A 24,203-nucleotide genomic window follows, 5' to 3' on the forward strand; every position below is an offset into this window, starting at 1 on the left:
GTGTTTCATTTTAAAACATATTGGTGGCATTTTTGCACCAGTTTGATTATACTGTAGTAAGAAAAAAATAAATGAAAACTGTGTATTAAAATATGACATGCCCATTGTTTTGGGGGTGAATATATATGTTCCATAAATGAAAGGGGTTTTGTCAACTTGTCTTCAGGAGCGCACTGCTCTCCTGCCTCCCAGCTTCCTGCCTGGTGTGGATAGTGCACTCCTGATCAATTGATTAACAGCCTAGGCAGATGACATGGATGCCGCAGGCCCGAACTGTGCGTTCACTTTTCAGCAGGCAGAGGCAGTTTACCTCTGCAGTATCAGTGAAGTGAAGCGGCACTAAAGCTGGCCATACCCAGTGATTCACTCAGCTTCGGGAAAGCGCTTACAATTGTGCCACCCCTGCAGCAGTCGAACTGCTTGGATCCGGAGTTGCTGTGGCTCGAGGGTCTATGCACCCGGGGGTTTGCGGCCACTCAAATGTAAAAGGGGGTATTTACAGGGGATAAATGTTTGTGACGCCACCTATATGTTGCGGTAAAGGGGAGTACCGCCGCTGCCGAAGGGAGTACCAGGGCAGAAGGTGTTGGGGCAGCCAGGTATCAGTCCCTCCGCAGGTAGGGAAGGCCCCGGTCAGTGGGGATCTGGTGAACGGGTGGCTTGGCCTTGAAAAGCAGGGTGCAGTGGTCGGATTACTCACTGTGGTAGTCGTGGTGCAGGATTAGGTGGAATAAGCAGACACTCACACAGATGGTAAACCAAAGTCTCTAGGCACCACAGTCTCTACGGGGCAAGCCCGTCCAGGTCCCACTCCCACCAGTGTCACTTGGTAAGTCCGGAGGTCTGCCTCCGTGCACAAATTGATTGACCGTTGTGGCCCTTCGGCTTGAAGCTTTCGGGGCTACGCTACCCGTGTTTATGGTAGCTGTGCTCATGATGGCTGGCACTAGGGATTTTAGTGGGTTGTGTTTTTTGGAGAACCCTATCCCCTGTGTTGTGCTGATGCCTTCAATCTATGAGCTCTTGGGGAAAGTTCATAAAGAGACTATCCTCACCAGGTTAATTATCAAGGCGCTTGAAGCTCTTCCCTGATCTAGGGTCCTGTACCCCCGCCGTGCTCGGTACCGGTAAGGTAGTTGGGCTTTCTGGTGCCGACAGTCCTCCTAGACTGCGTCTGTTACACTCCTGTCCAGTGTTCCTGATACCGGTCCACGACTCCTGTGGTCCCTGACCACCGTCTGCTACCGAACCTGTCGCCTCCCTGGGAGCTGCTACTCCCCAGGTCCTCACTCTTTGAGGGCTAACTCTCAACTCCTCGTCTCCCCTCCCACCAGTCTGCCTGACCCCTAGGTGGATGCCCCTGCTCTAACCTGACCAACCCACTGGTGCATGTATCTATATATGCCCAGCACACACAATGAAAATGTAAGACAAAAGTATGAATGTAAGTGACTTTATTTTGACAGACTGCAAAAAGTGGACCTCAACTAGAGCAACACCCCAACTTTTCGGCTTTTACGCCTTTTTCAAGGTAGTTGCGTCATGTGCAAAATCAAGACTGCGCGGGTCATTTAGGACGACTGTATCATAGAGGTGGAAGCCAGGATCTTCCCATTTTGCAGTAGGCAGTCACAGTGGTGAATGGACAGTGAGTGTCTAGTCGAGGTCCACTTTTTGCAGTCTCTCAAAATAAAGTCACTTGCATTCATACTTTTGTCCACCATTTTCATTGTGTGTGCTGGGGATATATAGATACATTCAGCAATTTGTTTCCCTTCAAGCACCAGTACTAGCAGTGAGCCTGAAATTTTCTACAACCCACTGGTGTGTCTATCCATGGCTGGTGTGAGGTGTGGTTAGGAGTTGTAGTGCGGATATTAGTGACACTGTTGATAGGAACCTGGAACCATGGGGGGTAGGCCCTACACCTTGGGTGACAGCATGCAGCTCTTTGTAGCATCCCGATGTAGTCAGGGGCGCTACACAATCTCTACTGGCATGAGCTTCTAAGTGCTGCCCTCCCCCAGCAAGCAGTAATCTAAAATCCCTCCATTTTTGACAACAGAGTAGATTTTTAATAACAAATAAATTGAATAGTTTCTTGTTTTTACAAGCAATTTGCAATTTTAGCCATTTATTATCATGACACTGTTAAAACCTGGATACTGCTTCTTGCTATATACAACAACATGGACTGTTATTTTTAATACTACAAAAATCCTACATGCTGTACTATACTGCACTTATTTCACAAGAAGAAAATATATTTTAATCAATATCTTGGAACTTATAAAAAGTTCCACAATTGGATGTGGTTAAAAAAAGTTCCTGTGCTGAGAATCTTATATATGTGTCCTTGCTACGTACTGTGTAATGGCAGTGACAGGGACATGGTCTGATTACACCAAGGTCCTGGACCAGGAACGAAGTAAAAAGTATACAGACATTATAACATGGGATTGCAATTCATTCTTTCCTTAAGGTAAAACGTTTTTAGAAACAGGCAGGGAAATGTTTTACCTGCCATAAAGAATCAGCTATGATCCCATGTTTTAAAGTCCTTATACTCTATTTTGTAGCGCCCCCTGAACCCATCAGGGCACTAATAGGTACTGCATCCTGACGAAGATGCAGGGCCTACCCCCAGGGACCTGGAAGACCAGTGCCGGTAACATCAAAACACATACACATCCCCAGTTTCCCTCTCCCAATCATGGGTGACTGACTAGTCTGGGACCCAATGGATGGTCACCCAGAGGTGGAGCCAGTCCAGACCACTAGCCGACAACCAGGTGGGAGGGGACAGACAGAAAGAGGAGTCCGGTAGTGACAGTTGAAGGGGACGGACGTGTCTCCAGTCGGGGTCGTGTAGCAGTGACCTAGGTGGTGTAGGAGAGTGGTTGCCAGGGTGGGTACAGTCAGGTACCCCTGGAACCAGAGCTCCGACGGGGCACAGGGCCCTAGGTCAGGCGAAAGCTTCAGGCTACCTAACAAATACCTGCACAGTGAGGGGACCTTCAAGGACCTCACTAACCCAAGAATCCGGGAGCACCAGCTGTAAAGATAGAGCCAGGGACAGGAACAGAATACCGACCCTACAGGGTTCACACTGCCCGCCGTACGGACGAGAGAATGGCGACAGACAGTAGGGGACCCCTAGACGCTCCAGGCTGCAGGGTTCCACCAACCAGTGAAAGGTGCCGGGGAAAGAAGCTACCAGGTTACCACACCGGCACTCGAACAAAAGGCACCAGGGGTCGAAACCAGCCATCCTCAGTGCATTGGCCTCAACACCGCCGTGAGTAAACAACAGTTAGATATTGATACGCCTACATCCTAGAGAGAGTTGTTTACTTTGTTGGATGTTGTGAAGGGGTTTCTCTTCACCATGGTAATTATTCTGTGATCATCTGTGAAGCCCCTCACCTGCAGCAATCGCCTCCAGGACCTCAAGGACTTCTCTCCACCTCCAGGGACGCTGCAGGGTCTTCACGTGCTGGAAACCTTCTGGCAACAGGTACGTCAGGTTAACTTCAATAGGAATCGTGATGCCACTCTTGGTTTTGCGGTCAGGATGAGGGGTGACGGCCACTGCTGTTTAACGAGCGTCTGGGGCTGATGGTGTCTGCAGTTTGGTGTTATGGCTTCCCGAGAGTGAGGCTGGCCCCAGGGGCTCGGGTGTATGTGCGTAGTACCACAGGTCGCAAAAGAACTCACACACAGTCCAGAAATGTTTTTCAGGGTTTTTACTCACATTCAGATGGTAGAGTGAGGCAACCCGGGCGATGCTATGATGAACCAGGTGGAACCAGGTATCCTTCAGGCTGATTCAGGGGTGGCTGTCAACTCGCCTTCCTAGCCCTTCTTGGTTGGGGTGACCCCTGACTTGGAGTATTGCGGGAATTACCCAGGGAAGTCGCAACTGCCTTTCTCCCCTTTCTGGCCTGTTTGCTAGCAGCGTGGACCAAGTAAAGATGGCTTCTTGCCCTGTCTCACTTATGGGCTCCCTCGTTGCTTCTGATGCTGCGGGCTCTGTATTGGTTGGTGAGGCACATTCAGCACCCTCACCAGCAGGTTTAGCAGACCGAATACTTGGTTTGCTGCTCTAGGGACCTGTTTCCCTGTGCAGGCCTGGTCTACCAGAAGTCCCCGTACTCAGTCACCTCGCTTCTTCCTGAAGTGCCATTCAGGCTGACTGTGTGGCAACCGAACTCCCCCGCCGACAGCCACGACACGTGCAGGGTCTGACTAGTGACCCCGCGCATGTCCTCCTTCTGCAGCTGCACACTGTGCTTCCTCACTTCAGACTAGTTCACTACAGCCTCCCCACTGTGCCTGCCACTGCAACTTAGCAACCAGCTCTCCACCGCACCACTAGCTGAGATGTGGAGGCCACTACCCCCTCCTGCGTCTGCCCAGGGGTCCCATCTCTGTTGTGTGTGTAACCTGTTCACTATGTGTCTGTGTGTCCACACCCCATTCAGCCTTCGGGATTACCTGTTTGTACTGACCCAGTGTGGGTGCAGTACTCAGTGGTGCCTGACCATGTCAGGGGTGCCACACATCTACCACCATTGTGTTCAGTGGGCGTGCAGGTCTTTTTGCATTGTTGATGTCACCAGTGCTTTCTTTCTTTCTTAGGATGTACCAAACTGTAGATTTAGATAATCCTAATATTGTAGCAATTTCTGGGATTTTTATTTTTCTGTTTTTGTAGTTTAAGGATGGCTTGTTTCATCTGCATGGAGAGTTTCTTTCACCGCATATTTACTTCTCAGCAAAAACTTCAAAATGCAAGCTCCACACCTCACGTCAACTCCAGACCTTTTATGTGCTTAATTGAGAATGAAATAACAAAGGAATTGCCCACACTTCCCATGACACCGCTGGAGAGTCAATTGTCCAATTACATTTGGGCCCTTTAACACCAGGGTGACACATGTAAAGGAGATGAAACTCCTAAACCAGTGATGGCGAACCTATGGCACGCGTGCCAGCCAGGGCATGCAGAGCCCTTTTTTGCTGGCACGCGCGCTGTCGCCTCATGCTGCTGCTTTGTACCGCTGACGCGATCGCGCCGGCAGTTCAAAGTTGTGCTAGAGCGGAGGAGACATTTCTCCTCGCTTTGACACTCCCCCTCTCCTAGGCTGCAGGTCTGTTGCCTAGGAGACATTGGGAGCGCCTTTAGGCAGCGCCGGCGTGACGTCTTGTGGCCGCGCGGGCACTGAGGACCAAACGGCGCGCAGCAGTGGAGCCGGGTGCTGGAAGGCGAGTACAGTATGTTTTTTTTTTCTTTGTTAACCTGTCTGCAGCTGTATTGGGGGGGGGATAATGCCCACATGGCGAAAACATGCCAGGGGGGGGAAGTGCCAGCATGGGGAAAACATGCCAGGGGGGAAAAAGTGCCAGCATGGGGAAAGCATGCCGGGGGGAGAGGGAAGTGCCATCATGGGGAAAACATGCCGGGGGGGGAGTGCCAGCATGGGGAAAACATGCCAGGGGGGAGAGAATGCCCACATGGGGAAAACATGCCAGGGGGGAAGTGCCAGCATGGGGAAAACATGCCAGGGGGGGAAGTGCCAGCATGGGGAAAACATGCCAGGGGGGGAAGTGCCAGCATGGGGAAAGCATGCCAGGGGGGGAAGTGCCAGCATGGGGAAAACATGCACGGGGGGAGACAATGCCCAAATGGGGAAAACATGCCAGGGGGGAAACAGTGCCAGCATGGGGAAAACATGCCAGGAGGGGAAGTGCCAGCATGGGGGAAAACATGCCAGGGGGGAAACAGTGCCAGCATGGGGAAAACATGCCATGGGGGGAAGTGCCAGCATGGGGAAAACGTGCCATGGGGGGAAGTGCCAGCATGGGGAAAACATGCCAGGGGGGGAAGTGCCAGCATGGGGAAAACATGCCAGGGGGGGGAAGTGCCAGCATGGAGAAAACATGCCAGGGGGGGAAAGTGCCAGCATGGGGAAACTGCCAGGATGTGGTGCATGCCAGGATGAGGTACGTGCCAGGATATGGTGCATGCCAGGATGAGGTACATGCAAGGATGGGGAGACATGCCAGGATGGGGTACATTTACAAGGGTGAGGAACATGCCAGGATGGGGGAACATTTACCAAGATGGGGGAACATTTACCAGGATGGGGCCATGATGGGAACAAATATACCAGAATGTAGGAAATATACAGTATATCAGGATGGGGGACATGTTTACCAAGAAGTGGCCCAGGAAGGGGACATAACTACACAATGAAGGGGGAGGGGAGCAACTTGTATGTCTTTATGGGATTTCGAGATGTTCAGACTTTGAAATGTAGATGTGGATTACAGGGTGAAGTCTGATTGCATTCCATGCTAAAATCTGTCTGTCTAATATTCTGCATTTTTTTCCATAAAGATTAATCCAACTGCTGTGTCTGGAAAGGGCAGTGGGAGTGGCTCAGCGTCAATCTGTGGTAAGCATGAGCGTGATGCCCCCTGCTGAAGAGAGGAGAAGGCTGCAAAGGTAAGGTTAAAATCAATTATTTATGTAATAGAATTGGTTAAATTGCTGTGTTGGCACTCGAGAAAAAAAATTGGGTTTAGAGTTACAGTTTGGGCACTCGGCCTCTGAAAGGTTCGCCCTGACTGTCCTAAACCCATCATCAAATTTTAATGTTGATACCCTCAAATGAAAGCTAAAAGTCAGAACTTTATGTCCATGTCCAATATATAACTATATCTTAATATGTTTCAGGAAACAGGTAAAAGAAAACAAAATTTATGTCAGTGTCCAAATATATATGGACCTAACTATATAGAAGATTATCTCAGCACAAGAATTTTTTAAACAGATTGAATTGTGGAACTTATTATTATTCCAAGATCTATTAATTAAAACGAAATTTAAAATTAAATTTGTGTGAAAAGTGAAAATCCTTTTAATTGTAGGATACAAATGAACAGTTATACATTGTCTTACACTTTGTTCACTTCAGATTTCACACATACATCTAGTTTATACTCATGGGCCACTTACTACTATACAGTATATGCCAACATTCTCATAGATGATGATGGCAGGGTGATCGGCTTATTGCTGAGGGTCCACGTTTTCTGAACATGAATAATTATTTGGAATTGTCATAGCTGCATTATTACGCACATGAATGTCCATCCATGTAAATGCATGAGCCCAAGACAGGTCTGAAAATGTTAACACTGTGTTCTGGAACATGGATGGCAATCCTACGTGTCAATGACATACATATGTTTTAATCGGGCATATAGAAGTTGGGTCTCACACAGCCCCTACAAATTCCTTTTTACATACATTTGGCCACTACAAGTCTACTACTGTGAGGTCAAAACAGAAGCGGCTAGAAATATGAACTTCTTACAGCTTCCATAAGTCAGTCATGTTTGCTATGAAAGCAATTCTAATAATAGATGGAAATATAGGAAGTGCTGTTTAAGCAGTATGAATAAATAGAACGCAGGTCAAAAAGTTGGATCTGTAGCCAAATGACATGGTTTATTACCCAAGTGTATATAATAGAACCGCGAGCCACAACCCTCTATAACCACCCAAGAGCAAAGTAGTAAAGTAACAGTGAAAAAAATGAAGTTTGAGCAATGTAACCTATATGTTTATATATTTGAGTCATAGTTTTTAGGTTGAAAGTAGACATAAGTCCAAGTTCAACCTATATCCTAAGCCCATGTGCACATGTTGAGTATTTGGTGAGTTTTTACCATTGTATTTGTAACCAAAACAAGGATTGGGTAAAATAAACAGATGTGGGGCCGGTGTCTCTATATACTTTTCCTCTGACTGTTCCACTCCTGGTTTTGTCTTAGAAATAATGAGGTAAAAAACTCACCAAATACTGAACGTGTGCACGTGGCCTAACATGTAGATTCAGCAGAAGGCAAAAACCCCATGGGGCAGATGTTATTTGCCTCGTATTATGGTAGAATTACTTCCACTTTTCACATACGGCAATCAGACTAGTTCCCTGGATCAACAACGTCCCATCACTAATCTGTAACCTCTAATATTACGTTTTTCAAGAGAAACTTTTTTTTAGTAAATTAATCATTACAAAATCATGTGGCAGAGTTCTATAATCTCACTGTTCTCACAGTAAATAATCTCTTTCCGTGATGATTAAACCTTCTTTCCTCTGATTTTATGCTCCTAGGAAATATGTTAACATCTCAGAACCTGTTCTCCTCGTACCTGGGTGGACTTCATCTGTCTCTTTCCAAATAGCACCTTCAATGTCCCGGAGATATTGGGATACTGTTCTTGGGTATTGCTGATAGGAGGCCTTCATGTACTTTTCTCGTATGGTCAGAGCCCGAAACAGACCCTTCCCAGCCAGCTCAAAGTCATCTACGGTCACCTGAGATAGAGTTAATACATCAATATTTTAATCTCAATATTTCAGTCTTCTGAAGGAAAACAGTTAATTCTGACAAGTTTTCCAGATTTTCGAAATTCTAACTTCATTTCTAGAAAACAAATTTCTACTTATGGTTTTAATACTGTAGAATATTGACATATTGACTAATTCTGTATTGTCACACATTGATTAACCCCTTTACACACGAGCCCGTTTTCACCTTAATGACCAGGTCATTTTTTGCAATTCTGATCAGTGTCACTTTGACAAGTTATAACTGGAACACTTCAACAGATCCCAGTGATTTTGAGACTGTTTTTCATGACCTATTGTACTTCATCACAGTAGTAAATTTAAATACAAAAATGTACTTTTTTTGACAGCAATGTTACTTTAGCCTTAAAATTTTGCATTTCACAAAGGTATCAGGAAAAAATGCACCATAAAATTTATTGTGCAATGTCTCCTGAGTACGCAGATACCTCATATGTGGTGGAAATCAATTGTTTGGGTGCACGGTAGGGATTGGAAGGGAAGTATCACTCTTTGAATTTTTGAAAGAAAAATTAGAATTAGCTGCAATCATTAGTGGATACCATGTCGCGTTTGGAAAGCACCTGATGTGCCTAAACAGTGGAGCTCCCCCACAAGTGACCCCATTTTGAAAACTAGAACCCTCAAGGAATTTATCTAGATGTTTGCTGAGCACCTTGAATCCCCGAGGGTTTCAAAGAAGCTTATAACGTTGAGCCATGAAAATAGAAAAAAAAAATACATTTTTACCACAAAATTGTTTCTTCCACCAGATTGCTTTTTTCACAATAGTATCAGGAAAAAATGCATCATGAAATTTATTGTGCAATGTCTCCTGAGTATGATGATACCTCATATGTGGAGGAAGTAAAATTTTTGGGTGCACGGCAGGTCTCAGAAGGAAAGGAGCGCCATTTAACTGCAAAGCTGGCTGGAATTATTACGGACACCATGTCGCGTTTGTAGAGCCCCTGATGTGCCTAAACAGTGACAGTGGAGTCTTCCCCACAAGTGACCCAATTTTGGAAACTAGACCCTTCAAGGAATTTATCTAGATGGTTGGTGAGCACCTGGAACCCATGGGGGCTTCACAGAATTTTAGAACATTGAGCTGTGAAAATGAAAAAATACATTTTAAACCTCAAAAATGTTGCGTTAACGCCAAATTTTTCAAATTCACTAGGATAAAGAGAGATAATGAACCATACAATGTGTTGTGCAATTCTCCTGAGTATGCCAGTACTCCATATGTGTTTGAAAACTACTTATGAGGCACAATACAAAGTGAAGAATGGAAGGAGCTCAATATTGAAGTGTAGATTTAGTTGGAGTTGTTTGCGGGTGCCATGTCACATTTGCAGAGCCCCTGAGGTGCCAGAACAGCAGAAACTACCACTAGTGACCCCATTTTACAAACAGCACCCCTCAATGAATTCATCCAGGGGTGCAGTGAGCAGATTGACAGTACAGGTGTGTCACAAAATTTTATATTATTGGGTGGTGAACAAAAAATAATTACATTTTTACCATTAAAATGTTGTTTTAACCCCAATTTTCAAAAGGCCCCATAAATGTGTTACACAATTTCTCCTGAATATGGCAATACCCCACATGTGACTGTACAGAACATTTGGCTGCACCACAGTGCTCAGGAGGGAAGAAACGCCATTTGACTTTTGGAGCACAGATTTTCCAAGAAAAGCATGCAGACTTCGTTTGCAGAGCCCCTAAATGCCAGCACAGAATAAGTGCCCCTCAAGTGACCAAATTTTTGAAATTACACCCCTCTGAGAACTCATCTATGGGTGCAGTGATGATTTAGTCTGTAAAAAACACGCATGGTGTCAACACACAGTGAATGTTGCGGAATTAAAAATTGCAAATAAGTTCTTGTCATGCCCAATACATTTTAGTGCCCATTCATTGTGCCCAACTGCACCTAATACATTTAAGCGGGCTCTCCTCACTACAACAATGCCAAACGTGGATGCTAACTGTAGTTTAGGCACATTGTGGGGCTCAGGGGGGCGCATTTTGATTTGGAAGTGCAGATTTTGCTGGATTTCTTTTTTTGAGGAGGGGAGCCATAGCGTTTTTCGAGAGCCTTTGTGCTACCAGTAATATGAAAGCCCCCTATAATTCTGTTAACCAATGACGTACCTGAGTGGGGACTTTTGTTTTTGTTGGTTCAGTTGAATGATATTTGGTGGTTCATATTTATCTTGTGCTCTATGCTGAGGACTTACATCAGGGTTTCCATCTACATTTCCAAAATATGTGATTCAGGTGAAACCTGTGACAGATCCATTCACTAATGAGGCAGCAGAGTAAGGCTATGTGCGCACTAGAACTGTGAAGTTTCTCAAGAAAATTTCTTGAGAAACTTCTGGGAGTGGAAGATTTCCGGACCTCCGGAAAAAATCCGCACCAAATCCGAATGCAGATTTGCCGCGGATTAGCCGCGAATTTGCCGCGATTTTCCCGCAGGTTGTTCCCTGCGGATTTTGCAGGCTGTACTGCCGAAATCCGCAGGGTACCTGCGGAAAAGAATTGACATGCTCATTTTCTCAAGAAATTTTCTCAAGAAATTCTTCTCAAGGAAATTTCTAGAGAAAAATCCGCAGTGTGCGCACAGCTATTTTTTTTCACATAGGATTTGCTGGGAAATGTCTGCACAAAGATTGCAGACATTTCTCAAGAAATTTCCGCGGCAAATCCGCGGGTAAATCCGCGGGTAAAACGCACTAGTGCACACATAGCCTTACTCCAGACTCCGTTTGGCCTCTGTTCAGTGGTGTCCGTCTTTTCAAAGGTGAGCAATTCTGTTGATGACCACACTTTTGTGCACACCTAAAAAGAGGCGATAAACGATTGACCCCCCGCGGACCACAGGCCAGACGTGAAGTCAAAGTGACTCCCTCACTACAGTGAATTTAGCATTAGGAATTTTTCAGATGTAGTGTCTCTTCCCCTGCGGAGACGCAATTTTTCTCCGCAGAATAACGCAGCTGCCCATGCCCACCATCAGGGTTTGGGGCTCTGTGGACTTTCGCTCTGTTATCCCAGCTATGGACACTATAGGCAAGTTGCACCACATGTCAATTTACACTGTGGAGAAAAGCAGCACCATGGGCAAAATCCCTGGCTGCGAGGAATGGGGCTCAGCTGTCAAGTGAGCCGAGTCCCTGACCACGATCGCATGTGCACAGCCCCCTGTGCCTCCGCAATTGCTAGGACGTACTGTTATGTCCTCCTTGGTTGTTAAGTGACGTTAAAATAGGACATAACAGTAATGTCAGAAAGGGGTTAAATTGATATCACTTTACATTATTTACTTTATATTATTTTACCTTCAATCAGCTCTAGATCCCCGCTACCAGTATTTTATCCTCAGGATTCTCATCAGTATTAGGATGTGTTCACACATTGCGTTTTTTTCTGTAGTCAAAAACTTGCTCTCTTGGCAGTAAAAAAGCTGCTTCAAGAAAGTAGGTTTTGGCTGCGTTTTGTGTGTCTTTTGTCTACAGTACATGTTTAAATAAAGTTAGTTTCATTCACCAAAGCGTTTGCATTTTTGCACTCATGGCTTTCAATGGTGAAGAAAACGCTGCAAAAACACTGAAAGAGTCGCCATGCTGCTTCTTTAAAAAAATCTGCAGTTTTCCATTTTAGTCAGGAAAAAAAAACGTGCGAGATTTCTGGACTCTCATGGGTTTTGCTGATATTGTAAAAAGCAGCTTTTACTTTGCATAAAACTCAAGAAAAAAACGCAATGTATGAATAAAGCCTTACAGTCCGGGAAAACACCTTTTAGTGTTAAATATTAACTTTGTTAGTACGCTATATAAAATATGGTTGTGCTTGATATCTGTAAACACTAGGGTGCGCCATTGTACAGTTAGATGGCTTTGTTTTACTATGTACATACTGTTACATTAAAGTCAATGTACGTTTTGTATATTATTATTATTATTATTTATTATTATAGCGCCATTTATTCCATGGCGCTTTACAAGTGAGAGAGGGTATATGTACAACAATCATTAACAGTACAAGACAGACTGGTATAGGAGAGAGGACCCTGCCCGTGAGGGCTGACAGTATATACATGTTATTTTACATTATTTTACATTATAAATATTTTAAAATAAAATGCTTTATAAGTCTATCATTTAAAGAGTATAAGGATAAGGCCGGGTCCACGCGGGGCACTACTGCGATCCTTGTATGACACTCGGCTCACACTGGCAGCACAGCGGGAGCCAACTGTCATGCAAGTGTCACTGCAACTGAAGTCCGATGGTGCGATCGGACTACAGCTGCAAGGGGCAGGTCGCCTCTGAGGAGGGGCGGGCCAGTTTTGACGAGGGGCGGGAGGGATTTATCTCCCTCTCTCCTCCGTTGCCGACTATTGTCATTCTCGCTCTGCACTCGCATTACAGCGGTGTACTGCGTGTGCAGTGCGATTTTTTTTCTCGCCCCATAGACTTGAATGGGTGCGAGAGAATCTAGGATCGCATTACAGTCGCAGTATGCTGTGATTGTTTTCTCGGTCCTATTAGGGCTGAGAAAATAATCGCTCATGTCCACTGGCACATAGGGTAATATTGGTCTGAGTGGAAAGCGATGTTTTATCACATTCCACTCGCTCCGATTTTCATGCCGGGTGTCTTAGGCCTAATAAGCTGCACACTAACCACTATCAAAATATAAACATGAAAAATGGTAAAGCATTACTGCTATAGGGATACTATGAACAATGAAAAATACATTTAGCTATCTGGAAAAAAATGAAATACTTGAAAAATGGTATTGCAAATCTGCTATGAATATTTCAAAGTAATAGAGATGTTTAGCAAATGTATTGATCAATGCAAATGAGCCCGAAAACCAACGACAAGGTAATCTCTAATTTTTCGGGAATCTAATCTTAATGCCTCTATGTGCTATTAAAAATCTCCAAGTATGGGCAGACAGGCTCCTGGCTATATAGGATCAAGAATAGAGTCTGGTAATAGGGCGGGGTTCTGGGTTCTCAGTCAGAACAAACTGCATGCTATTCAAAAAAATTTGCTTTGATCAATACATTTGCTAAACATCTCTATTACTTTCAAATATTCATAGCAGTTTTGCAATACCATTTTTCATGTATTTCATTTTTTCCAGATAGCTAAATGTATTTTTCATTGTTCTTAGTATCCCTATAGCAGTAACACTTCACCATTTTTCATGTTTATATTTTGATAGTGGTTAGTGTGCAGCTTATTATCTTTATAGTCATGTATTTTTAGGCTAGCACCTAATTCACACATATAGGTGTTCCAGTCAGTCTTTTTTCTGAATACCAGGAAAAAAGAAAGAATTCAGCACTCGTGTCCAGGATATATGTGTAAAACTTGATTTTTATTCAAACTTACATAAAAAATAGATATAGATCATATCCAAAGGTATAAAAAATCCCCATGAGAGATGAGATGAGATGACAAGGATTACGCGTTTCGAGCTACATGCTCTTAATCTCAATCCATATAGATTGGAAAACCAAGTGGAGATTTAAAGGAAAAGGGGAGGCAGGAGAAATAAAACGGATATGACATCATAGAGAGAGAAAAAAAGAAAAAAAGTCAGACTTACATACAAGCAAATTCAATAGGTATATATCAAAACATGATTGCTATAAATATCGCATGAGCAGCAAAACACATGCAAGCAGAATAAAGATTATGATAGCGATATGCAAATATAAAACCATACATATAGGTATATATCAATAAATAAGTATATATGTATATCATTATTTATTTCCAAACCTAGACATATAAACTCCAATATACATATATTACATATTGGAGGAACCTCAAGACCCACCTCTTCCACCAAGCCTACAACCTACAATAGCCCTCAGTCTAGTAGACCACTGCGCAACCAGCTCTGTCCTCACCTATTGTACCATCACCCATTCCCTGTAGACTGTGAGCCCTCGCGGGCAGGGTCCTCTCTCCTCCTATACCAGTCTGTTTTGTACTGTTAATGATTGTTGTACGTATACCCTTTTACACTTGTAAAGTGCCATGGAATAAATGGCGCTATAATAATAATAATAATTATCACACCGCAGCTACACACTGCATGTGTTGACACCGATAGTTGCAAACCTATTGTAATGAGAAGATCCTTTGAATTCAGCTCAGATCCTGATTAGGAGAACTTTATAGTTATACAAGACATTTGTTAATTTTTATGGCTGCCCCAATCCATATCTTTCTAACACTAGTTTAATCTCTAGTTAGAGTCGTTACTTATTTTAATGTTTTTTATTGAAATTGGAACCCCAAACGACCATTAATAATACCATCTCACAGTGCACTCCAGGTGGTAATGCAGGTCAGTCTAGGAAACACGCAGTCTATTTCAAGTAGGCATAATAAATTGCAATATCATATATATACAGGTCAACAGCTGTCAACCATTTGTAAACTGATACCCGTGTCACAGACATATTTATGAAGGAAGGAGACACAAACTGAAATAGATCCTCTCAAATAATCAAAATGAGCAGCCCAGACTTGTCATCCAGAAGTCTGGTCATGGTAATACACATCTTCAAATCACCAGTTATGTAATGTATGTCATCCTGGAAAATTACAACTGTGTTACTCCAAATACTTCTCCACTCTACAGCTTGTGGCTTTGGGTGGCCTGTTGGTTGAATACACTGTGCGCAGTTACTAGTATGGTAGTAACGTGCACTTTGCACTCTACTGTACTATGGCTGTTTACATACCGGTAGTATTGGTAGAGGTATCTCTAAGGCCCTGTGTGCACTTACAAGTTTTTCCCACGGATTTCCTGCGGTTTTGCTGCATGTTTCACTGCAGAAAATGTTCATAACATCTCTGCAGTGAATTACCAGCAAAACCTATGGAAAAAAAATGCTGTGCGCACTATGCGGAATTTGACAGCTGCATGTTTTGCTGCGGGATTCCCGCAGCAAAAACAATTGCATGTTACTTCTTTTCCGCACGTCACTGCGGGATTTCACTCCATTGACTGCAATGTAATCATGAAATCCCGCAGGGAATAACGCAGGCAGCAAATTCTGTGCAGTTCATTGCGTTTTCCTGCGTTATTCCCTCCAGTATTTCGCGGTTTACCTGCGGTAATGTTCATCGCTTGCCTGCGGTTTGCAGGGAAGTGATGTCATTATGGCAGGAAGAGTAAGCGGAGCAGAGAGTAAACACACACACAGATCACAGACACACACAGACATCACAGACATAGACATATAGAATACACATAGAAAGCAAACGGAAATATAGAAAACAAAACACGTGGGCTCCGCCGTATTTTTACCGTCCAGCCGAGGTAAGCACACAGCGGCGGCCCAGTATTCTCAGGCTGGGGAGGGCGAGGGGCAGGGTTAATGTCCCCCGCCTCCCTCCTACCTCCCTGAGCCGAGAATATCAGCCGCAGCTGCCCCGGGACTGTCGCATCCATTATGCGGCAGTACTGGAGTGTCCCCAGCTCTTCCTGCTGCCGTGATGCGGTGGCAGACAGGGTAATATAAGGAGTTAATGGTGGCGGATCGCCGCCACTAAGTCCAGGCTTGATCATGGCAGCGTCTATGAGACAGCTGACATGATCAAACCGTAAGTAAAGTGAAAAAGCACACACACCGAAAAATCCTTTATTTTAAATAAAACACAAAAAAGCTCCTGGTTCACCCGTTTATTAACCCCCCGAAACACACAGCTCCGGTGTAATCCACGTCCTGCGATGCTTGCATCCAGCCGCGACTGAGACAGCGCTGAATGAATGCAGCCTCGCAACGAGACAGCAGAGGTAACCACAGGGCATTTCCCACGGCCAGTAATGTGAACTCACTACCGACCGTGAGAAATGCAGCGTGTGCTCACAGGGACTCTCTGCCTCTCTGTCTATCTATCCCTCTATCTAACTATCTAGCTATCTCTCTATCTATTCTTCTACCTATCTATTTATCTGTCTGCTATCTAAGAAGGAAATGACTTTTTTTTTTCTTCAATGTGCTTTATTGCATTGAATGCATTAAAGCACACGTACCAACCCGCACGCGGCAAAACCGTAGCAAAACCGCGAACAATACCCGGCAATACCCGTTTTTTTACCGCGGGTGCGGTAATCTTTCAGTGCCTGCGGAATTTTCTTGAGAAAATTCCGTTTTCCAGTGCGCACAGGGCCTTACTGTGTAAAGCAGCAAAACTCTCTTTCCTTTCCTAAAGTTCAAACTGATAGACCCGTCTTAAGGCCCCGTCACACACAGAGATAAATCTTTGGCAGATCTGTGGTTGCAGTGAAATCATGGACATATTGTTCCATTTGTACACAGCCACAAACCTTGCACTGATTGTCCACAATTTCACTGCAACCACAGATCTGCCGCAGATTTATCTCTGTGTGTGACAGGGCCTTAACACTAATGAATTGTAACCAGCATTACAATATACTCACACACTAGGTGAAAGGATATTACCAATGCTCACAAATAGGCTCTTTTCACACATCTGGCATCCCCAGCCCAAGTATGGACCACAATATCCGGATTGGCCACAAATCTCCTGGTGAAAACTCAAAAGCCTTATAGTATAAAGCTGTGACGTTTGGATCTGGAGATTGGCAGCCAATCCAGATATCATGGTCCATATCTGGACTTTGAATGTTGCATGTGTGACTCAGGCCTAATACCGAGTTTTTTAAAATTGTGATATTTATCTATCAAGTTCCATAGCATTCAATAATTTATTCCTTTACCATAACTAGAGTATAACTTTTCACTTCACAAATAATGAATAACCACTAGTCTAATAGAAAATAGATTTCACTAACTGATAAAAAAAAATGTGAACAAAAAAAAGAAAAGTATTAATGCATAGTGTGTCACACAGGGATTAGATACAGGGCTCAGTGGAGTGTATCACACAGGATAGAATTAGATATACAGACTATATCATGTTCTGGGATTAGATACATGAAGTGTATCACACAAGATGGGATTACATACACAAAGTGTATCACACAGGATGGGATTAGATTCACAGAATGTATCACGTACATTATTAGTAAATTAACTTATATAGTATACTAGCTGTAGTACCTGGGCGTTGCCCGGGATAGTAACTGTCTCTCTGTTTCTCTCCCAGTCTCTGTCTGTGTGTCTCTGTCTGTCTGTCTCACTGTCTGTCTCTTTCCTTGTCTGTCTGTTTCTATCTCTCTGTATTTGCATCAGTCTATCTGTCTCAATCTCTGTATCTGTCTGTCTCTCTCTCTCTGTTTCTTTGCCCGTCTGTCTCTTTGCCCGTCTGTCTCTTTGTCCATCTGTCTCTTTGCCCGGCTGTCTTTTTGCCCGGCAGTCTCTTTGCCCGGCTGTCTGTTTCTAGGTCTGTCTCTTTCCCGGTCTGTCTCTTTTCCGGTCTGTCTCTTTTCCCCTCAGTCTCTTTTCCCCTCAGTCTCTTTTCCCCTCAGTCTCTTTACCCCTCAGTCTCTTTGCCCCTCAGTCTCTTTACCCCTCAGTCTCTTTGCCCCTCAGTCTCTTTGCCCCTCAGTCTCTTTGCCCCTCAGTCTCTTTGCCACTCTGTCTCTTTGCCCGTCTGTGTCTTTCCAGGTCTATCTCTTTCCAGGTCTGTCTCTTTCCAGGTCTGTCTCTTTCGGCTTCTGTCTCTTTCCAGGGCTGTCTCTTTCCAGGTCTGTCTCTTTGCCCATCCGTCTCTTTGCCCGTCTGTATCTTTGCCCGTCTGTCTTTTTACCGGTCTGTCTCTTTCCAGGTCTGTCTCTTTCCAGGTCTGTCTCTTTCCAGGGCTGTCTCTTTGCCTGTCTGTTTCTTTACCCCTCTGTCTCTTTGCCCGTCTGTCTCTTTGCCCGTCTGTCTCTTTGCCCCTCTATTTCTTTGCCCATCTGTCTCTTTGCCCATCTGTCTCTTTGCCCATCTGTCTCTTTCCAGGTCTATCTCTTTCCAGGTCTGTCTCTTTCCAGGGCTGTCTCTTTCCAGGGCTGTCTCTTTGCCCGTCTGTATCTTTGCCCGTCTGTCTCTTTGCCCCTCTGTCTCTTTTCCACTCTGTCTCTTTGCCACTCTGTCTCTTTGCCACTCTGTCTCTTTGCCCGTCTGTCTCTTTGCCCATCTGTCTCTTTCCAGGTCTATCTCTTTCCAGGTCTGTCTTTTTCCAGGGCTGTCTCTTTCCAGGGCTGTCTCTTTCCAGGGCTGTCTCTTTCCAGGTCTGTCTCTTTTGCCCGTCTGTCTCTTTCCTAGTCTGTCTCTTTCCCAGTCTGTCTCTTTTTTAGTTTGTCTCTCTCTGTCTGTCTTTTTCTGTCTCTATCTGTCTATCCTATCTTATACTAACAGTTTATTTTGTTCCTATAGCAACTACTGACAGTTGCTATTTATAGCCTATAGCTCCCAGCTCCATTCAGTTTAATAGCTGCAGGATTTTTGTAGAGTAACTGGAAAGCACGGGGTTAAATTTTCCCGCCCAAACATAGTCTATGACGTTCTCTGAGTCACATGGAGTGTCTGTGCAAAATTTCGTGATTGTAAATGCGACGGTGCGGATTCCTTTAGCGGACATACATACATACACACACACATACACTGAGCTTTATATATTAGATTACGTATTTACGTATTAAAAGTAAAATATCAGGTAGAGATGGGAAAACCCTCAGATGTTCGGGTTCCGCGGGTCCGGCCGGACTTAAAAGAAAAAGTCCGGTTTGGGACCGGACTTGAAGACAAACATCTGCCGTCACACTGCTTCTGGGTCCGCTCATTAATTCTCGTACATATTCACTGCTTCCACCACCCACCATCAGTCCTGGCGTCTTTGATTGGTTGCAGTCAGACCACGACCCCACCCTGTGTGACAGCATCTGTGATTGGTTGGAATCACATACGTTGTCTGTATCTCTATAGTGGTGTAAAAATAAATGTAAAAAATTGTGTATTCCCCATACCCTAAGCACAGATAAAGCAGACGGATACAGGCTGTAGCCCCCAGCCGTGTGCTTATCTTGCCTGTGTATTTAAATAAGATTGACCCTATGAAGCTTTTTAAAAATTATTTAAATGCATAATTTAAAAAAATGCGTATGGTACCTTTCAATTTTGATACTCAACCATGATAAAGCCAACAGCTGTGGGTTATCGGGCCCCCCAACCTAAAAATAGCGGCCCGCAGCTGCCCAAAATTATCACGTCTATTAGATGCAACAATTCCGAAGCTTTACCTGGATCATCACAATTGCCCTGGTGCACTAGCAATTGGGGTAATATAAGGGGTTAATGACAGCTCACAGCTGCCACTAAGCCCTAGATTAGTAATGGGTAGGGGTCTATGAGACCCCCTTACTAATCCTGTAAATGAAAAGAAATAAACATAAACACCAAAAAAATTCTTTATTTGAACTAAAATACAAAAAACACACCCTCTTTCTCCAATTTATTAATCCCCAGACATCCAGATCTGACATAATCCACACGAGGTCCCACGACGATCCTGGCTCTGCTACAAACTGAAGTCACAGCATGAGGGCACATTAGAGAACATGATTGGTAACTTCACTGAGTTTACCTGTGGTCACAGCTGGAGGTTTCCATGGTACCCCACCTCAGGTGAACTCACTCAACTCAGTGACCTCACCTCAGGTGAACTAATTGAGTTCAATGAGACCTGCATCTCTTGGCAGAAAACTGGAGGGGGTGTTGCCAAGAAATGCAGAGTTGGTGCTGAAATTTATACACCAAATATTTGCACCAAATTTGCATCTTCTGGCAAAAACGCAATGTGGTTTTGATGTGGGGTTTTTTTTTCAAGGAGATGCAGATTTGGTGTAGAAATCTCTTGCAGACATTTCTGTACCAAATCTGCATCTGCTGACAGAAAACAACACCTAAACTATGTTTTTTTGTAAGGAGATGCAGATTTGGTGCTGAAATTTATGCACCAAATTCCAGCACCAAATCTGCATCTCCTGGCAGAAAAAAATTGCATCAAAACCGCATCACATTTAGATTAATTTTTTTGCCAGAAGATGCAGATTTGGTGCAGGAATTTGGTGCATAAATTCCAGCAGCAAATCTGCATTAATAATCTGTATCTATTTAATTAATTAAAAAAAAGCTTAGATAAGCACATGGCTGGGAGTTGCAGCCTGTAGCCGTATGCTTTATCAGCGCTGGGTATCATAATGTGGAGGGACCCTACGCCATTTGTTTTATGTATTTATTTATTTTTACACCATTATAGGGACGAAGACAGCATGTGTGATTCCAACCAATCACAGACGCCGGGATTGACGGTGTGCCGGGGAAGCAGTGAAGTAATGATCGGACCCGATAGCAGTGTTACAGCCATGGGGAAGGTTGGTAAGTATAACGGACCTGGTTTATTCCTTATTTTCTTCCTTTTTTTATTTCTATTATTATTCGGTGGCCAAACCCGAACAGAAGTATGGACTTCCCTAAGATTATTTTGATTGTAATTATCATTCTTTTACATTTAGCAGTGAATATAGCTAATGTCTGCATATCATAAGTATGGGCTGTAGAGATGGATCACTTATTAGCTTAATGATTTATTATGGTTTTACAACGTGTCCGTAAAAAATATTGTCCATCAGTGATTTGTTGATAAGCTGTTCAGATAAAATTAAGAGTCAAGATGGCAACTCTGGTGATAGGTGAAAATTTAAGTTTAGAACACCACTCTAGACTACACCAAAATGCAGCCAGGGGGTTTCCCCAGTTCACAGGTGGAGGCAGCCAAAGCTTAAAATATGTGGTCAGACTCTGACCACAGTCTCCTATGTACAGGGGCTGCCGTATTTAAGGTGTGTAAGTGTAGTGCTCACTTACACACCAGCAAATAATAATAGCAGCTTCCAGCGGCTGCAGAAATATTAATTAAAAAACTGTTAAAACAAGACATTTCTCTTTGTATTAAAAATAACTGATTATATAATCAATTATTATGAATACAAAAATAGCAGCTTGCTGCTTTGGAGGCTGATTACCACAACTAGACAGCAGAAATGCACAGTACTTACACGCTCTTTCTATTGAGCTTGTAAGCACTACTGGTCAGGATCACCAGAGGGAGCTGTTACCTCCTAATCCTGTCCAGGTTTAGTGCACAGCTTACACGCAGCGGTGGTCAGTTTCCCAAGCAACGAGCTATAAACAAAAAAAAAGCGTAAATATCTCAAGAATTACTGTAAATTTTAATAGGCAGTGAATTGGAAAAATTTGTCTTTTTACAAGCTTTATATGACAATATTCATCTATAAAGATGGCAATAACGTTTAAGGCTATGTGTCCACGTTGCTTTTTACCTGCTTTTTACCTGCTTTTTTGCTGCTTTTTCAACTGCAGCGTTTAATGTCAAAATGGATGTGTTCTGCTTTTCAAGCAAAGTCTATGGGAATTTGGGTTTCTTGTGCCCACTATGCAGTTCAAACTGCAGCCTTTTTGTGGCAGAAATTTGGGCAAAAACTCTGCTTTGCAGTTCAAAACTCAAATGGCAAAAACAATTGACATGAAAGTTTTCAGAAGCATTTTTAAAAACAATTTTATTTTGGGCAGCCTATAACTTTCAAATTCTCAAGGAAAAGTCCATGATATTTAATGTCGCTATTTTGCATGCAGCGGACTCAGATATCATAGATAAGCCCTCACTTACATGTCAGTTTAATTCACTGACCACTTGTGTACTTATATTAGTGAGGACGGTAAGACACAAAATAGTGTAAATTGCAGATATGGGTGAAAAGTGAGAAAAGCCTTTATAGACAAGAGTTCTGATGTCACTGTGATAAAATCACATAGAAAAAACTGACATGCCCCTTCCACAGAGAATAAGACAAGTGTGAACTGGTGCAAGCCAAGACAACTGGTTAATATATCCAAGAATATACAGCTGTATTCTGAAATGCTACCGTATAATATGCAAACAATAAATATGAAATTGGAATTGCATTACTGCTATAGAAGCTATATTAAAAAATGAGGTATTTAGCGCACAAATTGGTCAATTCATGAGAGCCTAACAACCAGCGACAGGGTATACCCCTTTGCTGTAAAGCCTTATAATGTTTATATATTATAGCTAGAGTTGAGCGAGTACCTAATTATTTGTACTCGCTATACTCATAACGAATACTGTCTAATACTCGCATATTAGTTCCAAATAGCATGTGCAATGCAAGTCAATGGGGGAAAAACTTGTAATGTAGGGAGTAACCCAAATGCCGCACTTTTCATGCGAGTAGCGAATACTACAGCATTCGGGTTACTCATTACATTGCGCGTTTTTCTCCATTGACTTAGATTGCATATGCTATTTGGTATGAATACGCGAGTATTAGACAGTACTCGTTATAGCGAGTACGAATAGTTAGGTACTTGCTCAACTCTAAAGCCTGCTTTACACGGGATGACCGATTGTGCGATTTCACAATCGATCGTACCCGCCCCCGTCGTTTTTGCGTCACGGGCAAATCGCTGCCCGTGGCACACAACCTCGTTTATCCCCCGTCACATGCACTTACCTTCCGGACGACCTCGCTGTGGGTGACGAACGTCCAAGTAGGAGGGACGTTCGGCGTCACAGCGATGTCACACGGCAGCCGGCCAATTGAAGCGGAGGGGCGGAGATGAGCGTGATGTAAACATCCCGCCCACCTCCTTCCTTCCATTAAGCAGGAGGGTGCCGTGGGATGCAGGTAAGCTGTGTTCATCGTTCCCGTGGTGTCACACGGAGCAACGTGTGATGCCACGGAAACGATGAACAACCTGCTCCCATGAAAATAAACAAGATTATGAAAGTTAACGACGAGCAAACGACTCACGATTTGTGAGCGATACTGCGTCGCTCAGAGGTGTCACACGAGAAGATGTCGTGCGCTATGCCGGATGTGCGTCACGAAAACTGTGACCCCGACGACATATCGCACAATCTATCGTCTCGTGTAAAGCCCACATTAGGCTACGTGCCCACGTGAGATGAAATCTGCGGATTTATCTGCGGAAAATCCGCAGATTTTCTGGATTTTCCAGGTAAATCCGCAGGTTTCAGCATGCACAGACACTCCCCATGTTATCCTATGGGACATGGGGAGTGCTGTGTCCATGCTGCAGATACGTGCAGCTGCAGAACATGGTGCGGATGTCCCACAGCCGCACGTAATTGCATGTCAATTCTTTCCGTGGAATTACCTGTGGAAATCTGCCTTGGTCCCATACTTACCTGCCTTGATAGCAGACACCCGGTCCCTTTCCCTCCGTGCACAGGACAGCAGTGGAGCCAGGAGCAGGAAGCAGGAGGTGGGCAGACCTGCACGAGCTCCGGTCATGTGACAGCCAGAGCTAGTGCAGGCCCGCCCACCTACTTCTGCACAGTGCACACACGGCCAGAGACGGAGAGAAGTGCTGCGTGATGGAGGTATTTATGAACGCCCCGATTGTGGAGACACGGGGCTCAGTGGGTGCTCTCGTCCACTAAAACCCGCCGCCTTTAGAAAGACAGCGTGGCTCAGGGCTCATCCCAACTGAACGCCGGCCTCCTTAACCGTGGGCGTAACACTACTCAGACAACACAGGGTGAGGGAACCACAATAATTAGACTTTATTGGATCCCCAAACAATTAACAGCACATAACACATAACCAGCAAAACACACAAATGTAACAGGCAACAGAGTCTCACCCTTCCGCTGGCTCACCAGGGATTTAGAATGTCCATGCCTCACAGGT

At 44.1% G+C, this 24,203-nt stretch overlaps 1 protein-coding gene across 1 annotated transcript in view; it reads right to left on the reverse strand.

The window, feature by feature from the left end:
• Nucleotides 1–24,203, reverse strand: part of AMPD1 (adenosine monophosphate deaminase 1) — a 116,954-nt gene that overhangs the window by 67,047 nt on the left and 25,704 nt on the right. Inside the window, exon 4 of the mRNA XM_075335615.1 lies at nt 8,228–8,393. Within this exon, the coding sequence (XP_075191730.1) occupies nt 8,228–8,393 (166 nt within the window). The remainder of the gene's footprint in view (nt 1–8,227; nt 8,394–24,203) is intronic.

The sequence above is a fragment of the Anomaloglossus baeobatrachus genome, chromosome 2 (assembly GCF_048569485.1).
Source record: "Anomaloglossus baeobatrachus isolate aAnoBae1 chromosome 2, aAnoBae1.hap1, whole genome shotgun sequence".
NCBI lineage: Eukaryota > Metazoa > Chordata > Amphibia > Anura > Aromobatidae > Anomaloglossus > Anomaloglossus baeobatrachus.